Source organism: Oreochromis niloticus, linkage group LG15 (assembly GCF_001858045.2).
Source record: "Oreochromis niloticus isolate F11D_XX linkage group LG15, O_niloticus_UMD_NMBU, whole genome shotgun sequence".
Classification (NCBI taxonomy): domain Eukaryota; kingdom Metazoa; phylum Chordata; class Actinopteri; order Cichliformes; family Cichlidae; genus Oreochromis; species Oreochromis niloticus.
Window position 1 is genome coordinate 26,205,900 of NC_031980.2, and position 6,625 is coordinate 26,212,524.

At 46.4% G+C, this 6,625-nt stretch overlaps 1 protein-coding gene across 1 annotated transcript; it reads right to left on the reverse strand.

The window, feature by feature from the left end:
• Positions 1-2,076: 2,076 nt before the first annotated feature.
• Positions 2,077-3,025, reverse strand: LOC112842460 (uncharacterized). Its single transcript, XM_025899108.1, has 3 exons — positions 2,860-3,025; positions 2,409-2,759; positions 2,077-2,303 (listed from the first exon to the last, which is right to left on the reverse strand). The coding sequence occupies exons 1-3, from the start codon at positions 2,969-2,971 to the stop codon at positions 2,161-2,163; spliced, it is 606 nt and encodes a 201-aa protein (XP_025754893.1). The 5' UTR covers positions 2,972-3,025; the 3' UTR covers positions 2,077-2,160.
• Positions 3,026-6,625: the final 3,600 nt, after the last annotated feature.

Sequence of the window (6,625 nt, forward strand, 5' to 3'; positions counted from 1 at the left end):
CAGCGGCATAGGGAGAAAGCAGCTAGAGTCAATATAGCGTTGATTAAAGTCTGCGTCTGTAAAGCTGATCACTTTCGAGCCTTGCATGATTAACTTTGGTTTTAAACCTTGCTTAACCATAGCCCTGAGAATAATGTAAGCATCAAAACCCTTAGCATTATGAGCGATAAAAATAGACCCCTTAAAGAGGGGTCGTCTAAAATGAGCAAGAAACTTTTCAGCGCAATCCTCACCCTGACAGTTCCAAGATTTACCATCTGATGTTTTTGTACACACCAGAAAAGGAGTGTGTTCACCGTGATCGTCTACAAACGTTTCAAAATCATAAAAAATCAACTTGTTGTTATGTTTTGTCTCGCGTTCTAAAACCTGCATATAGCACTCGTGTGTTTGCTGATCACTTATTTTCTCTTGGCCGCAAATTCTGCATTTACTCTTAGTGCATTTGTGAGGTTTACCTTTTACAGCAATATAATAAAGAACAGAGCACTTGAGACATTTTTTATAGAGCTGACAGTTGCTTGCGAGTCTTTCACGCCTCTCAGTTGGCTTTTTATGGTTCTGGAAACAGAGCGGCGATCGACAGGTACGCTTACAGTCTGGGCATAACAGTGGAGAGAGGCTGTCGCTACTACATGTGGATTGCATACAGACAGAGCAACGATCAGGGCAGAAGTGGGATAACACGTGATCATACCCCATGTAACAGTAATTACAATTTATTTAATTACTCAAATAAAAATAAACACAAGGTTTTTTCTGTGTTTGCTGTACTAGTTTGAAATTTACAAAGGCTACGATCATACTCGTTACGGTAAAATACTATAATTTTACAGTTGAGTAGCGTTTCGAATGTAATTATTTGGTTAAAGCCCACAGGCGTTTGATCATTTAGACCAGCTTTTTGTTGAATTTCTCTAGCGAAGGCTTCTGCCTGCCGGTCGTTAAAATCGGGGTGCAGAAGGTGGGCAAGACTTATGGAAAAACATAACTCATTCACAGGGTTATGAACCACGTATAAAAAACGCCTTTTCTTTCTCACAATTTCGTTGTTGAGTATCTGACTAAGATGTCTCTTACTGCTACCAGAAGGGGGTCTAACGATCTGAGCTATAAGCTCAAGCGAGCCATCGCACATAACCGACCAATTTGATTGCACAGTTCTCAAGAATAAATTTTCAAATTCACTCAAATCACGATTGTCCCGTATAATGGCTGAAACATTATTTTGTAACTGTTGCCCTATCAACTCTAATTGTATAAGATCGCCTGGACTTGCATGCAAGAATACCCAGTTTGTTATTTCACGGGCACTGCCCGTTATACCTTGATAATATTGGGCGTAATCGGGTATATGGTTTGGAGGAGGGAAATTCAAAATTTCTCTAATTTCAACTTTATTAAATTTATTTCTGACAACTATAGACGGTTGTGCTGAATTGCCGGCGCAACTCTGGTCTGGATTACCCCCTTGTTGAAAACTATGATCGCGATCATTGTTTACTGGGTTAAGTGGCTCATTAACAGAGACAGTGTTTGGGGAAAAGCCGGACGATTGTTGTTGATTACAGTCATTGAAACAGCTTAACAACTGTAGGGGTGGGCTGTGGTTGACCGGGTGGTTAACAGAGACAATGTCTGGGGAAGAGCTGAGCGAATGCTGGCTATGAGAATCATTGAAACGATTTTCATTTAGCCTGTTTATTTGACTCAATAACTCTGGCGGTATTTGAACCTCATCCTGTATTTGCACCAAGGCTTCTAAAGCGCGATTAAGAGCTGCAAAAGGGTCAGAAATGTTTTGTTGAGAATGAGCCGGTTCTGACTCTGTTTGGGCCTCAACATGCTCCCCTTCTAAATTCTGAGAGTTATTTTGCGGGGCACTTTCACTAGGGGCTAATCGTGCAAGAGCTAAATTAAGCATTTCTAAAGGGTCATTATTATTATTATTGATCACATCAGGTTGCTCATGGTTTTGTGGAGGTGTATTCTGTGAATGATGATGAGTATTTTCATTTAACCTAGCTAACGCTGTTTCTAAAGCAAGAAATGGGTCTGTAATATCTTGTTCCTGGTTATCCATTTTTATTGTATAACAAGAATATATTTAAAAAAAAACACAGTTTGTTTGAAAAAGCAAAATGAAAAAAACCCCACTTTTTATATGATGAGCTGAACTAATTCAGCGACCAGACATACTGCTCGAAGAGCGATAGAAGCGAGCTGGTTTCGTCTGCGTTTTTGCCTTGTGCTCCTTGTCCTTGCGGTCCAACCGGTCCTCCTGTTCCTCCTTGTGAGATGCCCTTAAGAATTTGAGGGTAAGATACAAAAACAGTTAGTGATGTCAAATACAAAAGGGATAGTTTTTATAAAATGAGAAAAAAGCGAGAATCTAGAGAGAGACTGACCATGATTGGATCTCAAAGACAGGCGCGGTGCATTTCGTGTGCCCGATGGCGGAGAAGAAGCGCTGCTCGGGATGGTGCTCGGATGGGCAGGAGCACGAGGACCGACCGCAGAGAGCAAATCTTGCCTCTCCCGGGCGGACAGACGAAAGTTTTTCCCCGAGGGTCGCGGGAGAGAAGAAGCGCCGGTGGGGATGGAACTGTGGCCGGAAGAAGTAGGGCGACCTAGCATAGAAAGCAGGTCCTGCCTCTCGCAGGTCGAGAGACGGATGTTCTTGCCTGTTGCTCGCTGGAGCACTGGTGGAGAAGAACTCGGTGAGCTCCGGAAAACAAAGTTGTCCAAATCCGAGATGTCTAAAAAAAAAAGTTTGATAAAATGAAAAGAGGGTTAATGTTTTGTTTTTTCTTGTACAATTAGCTGTTAAGAGGGAGAACAAGAATGAAACAAACCTACCAATTCGATCGAGAGAATCAAAAAGAGAAGAGTTGAGCACGCTTATTTCAGTGTCTAAAAAGAAATAACAACGAGTATTTAAAAAACAGGAAAAACAGTAAAATATAAGCATTATATGAACAAGAGTAAGAAAAATGAGGTACCTGATGATGCCATGATCGCTGCTATAGTTTAGTGTACTAAAGCACTTTTTTAGCTCTGAGTGTTAGAGGCGAGCTTATATATTTTTTTAAAGTGTATTCCAGGTGTTAGAAAACCTATTTTGCATGGTTTTGAAGATGAAAAGCTTTGAGCGAATGGTTAAAAAGGAAAGTGCAAAAATGTAGTTAAAAAGCAAGAGTAACACTTACCGATTGATATGCACATAATGAAAGAGGTGCCAGTTGTTAGTGATGGTAAATTTGATTCTTTTTACTGAATCGAGTTTTAATGAGTCACTCACCAAAGTGAATCGGGTTTTTTGAGTCATTTGATTCACTGAGTCAGTTGACCAGAGAGTGCAAAAAATGTACATTTTCACTCAAACTTAATTTCTTTTCTCTTTTCATGTATATCCTGCTGCTAAGATGAGTGATTCTAAAAGAAAACTAGAGCAAAAAAGAGCAAAAAAATTTCTAAAGGGAACATTTATTTTGTTTATTTTTATTTTATTAGTATTTTCCTTAAATGTGTCAAATATATATTTTCTCATCTAAATGTCCACTGAGCTGTGAGCCAGGGGGCGGTAATGCGCCTTAACATTGGTTGCCAACCAAGAAGAAGAATATGTCTGTGAAGGTTCTCAGTCATCCAGGTCATCGTAGTCAAAGGAGTTTGCAAAGAAAAGCGTCTGGACTTCTTTAAGTTGCTTGAAGACGTTTCACCTCTCATCCGAGAAGCTTCTTCAGTTCTAAGGTCAAATGGTTGAGAGTCCCAGATTTAAACTCTGCCATCTATAATCCAGTTTTGAGTTCCCTCCCCAGACGCCTTAACGCCCACTCACATCCTGGGCCATCTGACCTCAGGAATTCACATGACAAGGTGGGGCCAGGTTTCACAATGAGCTCACCCGAAACCCTGGCTGATTAGGTCCCACACCCGCTTTCACACCTTGGCGCATGTGATTAGAGGATCACCAGGGGGTCCTTTGTCCCTCCTTGGGGGGATACTCCCACTGGGTTTAAATCTGGGACTCTCGGCCATTTGACCTTAGAACTGAAGAAGCTTCTCGGATGAGAGGTGAAACGTCTTCAAGCAACTTAAAGAAGTCCAGACGCTTTTCTTTGCAAACTCCTTTGACCAAGAAGAAGAAGAAGTTGTGAGCCAGGAGGGAGGGGGTGAGCGAGTCCTGAGTGATTCGTTCACTCTATGATTCAGCACAGGAGGGAGGGGGTGAGCGAGTCCTGAGTGATTCGCTCGCTCTATGATTCAGCACAGGAGGGAGGGGGTTCGTGAGTCCTGAGTGATTCACTCGCTCTATGATTCAGCACAGGAGGGAGGGGGTTCGTGAGTCCTGAGTGATTCGCTCGCTCTATGATTCAGCACAGGAGGGAGGGGGTGAGCGAGTCCTGAGTGATTTGCTTATCCTACGATTCAGCACAGGAAAGGAGGGGGTGAGTAGCTCAAATGTGCTGTTAGCATGTTAGCAGAGCGATGCTACTGTGAACCGAGGAGCTATTGTCTTGATGTGAGCTTCTACTCAGGGTTTTTTCTTCCAGTTCAGAGCAGAAATGTTTTTGTTAAGATACTGGATGTTGTGTTTTTCTCCACAATTTTAATTATAAGCTAGATATGTTGCTGCTAACAGCAACAGGGATGAGTCAGTGAGTCAGTTGGGCTTGTGAATCATGATTCATGAGTCAGTAAAGTGATTCTTGAGTATTGAACGATTCGTTCATGATTCGCGCATCAGTACCAGTTGTTGTTGATGAAGTGGTCCGGAGACAGGGTCTTATTGCGAACTCACAAGCAGTCTGAGCGACGCCAGTTGTCCATGCTTCCGAAGTCAGATGGCTTGTGAGAGACCGAAGCCAGTCTTAACCTCAGCGGGGGATCATAAAAATCCGAGCTGCGTGCGATTGGCTAACCAGGGTGCGAGGGGAGCAGCCCCTTAGTTATGTGATTGGCAGCAGGGCGAGTTAGGCACGCCTGCGAGGTGGAGTTGATCTCCGGCGCAAATTTCGAACGAAGTAAGCAGTGATTTGGAAGTGGAGCCGGGGAGCGAACAAGAAGGAAAAATTGTGCGCTGGCTGCGGACCGGTTCGAGTGATAGCAAAAGGAGAACTTAGAGTTTGCGCTGAATTTGAGACGGAGCTAGTAAGAGAGCTGGTTTGGAAAAAAAAGACTAAGGATTTTTTTAGGGATTTCCCCTGTTATCACTCCCAAGGCTTGGGGATAGAGGGTTCCCTAAAGTTATTCTAGGGTTTTTTTTAGAATATCGAGGGAACAGTTTACCCTGCCCAGGATAGGGTTACCGGGGCCCCGCCCTGGAGCCAGGCCCGGGGAGGGTGCCCGAGGGCGAGCGTCTGGTGGCCGGGCCTTAGTCCATGGGGCCCGGCCGGGCACAGCCCGAAGAGGAGACATGGGCCCATCCTCCCGCAGGCCCACCACCCGCAGGAGGCGCCATAGGGGTCGGGTGCATTGTGTGCCGGGCGGCGGCCAGGAGCGGAGGCCCTGGCGGACTGATCCCCGGCAGCCAAGACTGGCAATAGGGACATGGAATGTCACCTCTCTGGTGGGGAAGGAGCCTGAGTTAGTGCGTGAGGTTGAGAGGTACCGGCTAGATATAGTCGGGCTCACCTCTACGCATGGCTTGGGCTCTGGAACCAGTCTCCTGGAGAGAGGCTGGACTCTGTCTCAGTCTGGAGTTGCCCCTGGTGAGAGGCGGCGGGCTGGGGTGGGTATTCTAATATCCCCTCGGCTTGCTGCCGGTACGTTGGGGTTTTTCCCGGTGGATGAGAGGGTTTGTTCCCTGCGCCTTAGGGTCGGGGAACGGGTCCTGACTGTCATCTGCGCTTATGCGCCGAGTGGCAGTTCATAGTACCCAGCCTTCTTAGAGTCCCTGGGGGGGGGTGCTGGAAGGTGCCCCATCTGGAGACTCTGTTGTCCTGCTGGGAGACTTCAATGCTCACGTGGGTAACAACAGCGAGACCTGGAGGGGCGTGATTGGGACGAACGGCCTCCCTGATCTGAATCCGAGCGGTGTTTTGTTATTGGACTTCTGTGCAAATCACAGTTTGGCCATAACGAACAACTTGTTCGAACATAAGAGTGTCCATAAGTGCACGTGGCACCAGGACGCTCTAGGCCGCAGGTCGATGATCGATTTTGTAATCGTATCACCAGACCTGCGACCATATGTTCTGGACACTCGGGTAAAGAGAGGGGCTGAGCTGTCAACTGATCACCACCTGGTGGTGAGTTGGATCAGGTGGCGGGGGAGGACGTTGGACAGACCCGGTGCACCTAAACGCGTAGTGAGGGTGTGCTGGGAACGTCTAGCAGAGGCCCCAGTCCGCGAGATCTTCAACAGCATTCCGAGGGAGACTGGGGACATTGAGTCCGAATGGACCATGTTCAGCGTCTCCATCGCCGAAGCTGCTGCATTGAGCTGCGGCCGCAAGGTGGTTGGTGCCTGCCGTGGTGGTAATCCCCGAACCAAATGGTGGACACCAGAGGTGAAGGGAGCCACCAGGCTGAAGAAGGAGTCCTATCGGGCTTGGTTAGCCTGTGGGACTCCGGAGGCAGCCGACAGGTATCGACAGGCCAAGCGGAATGCGGCTCGGGC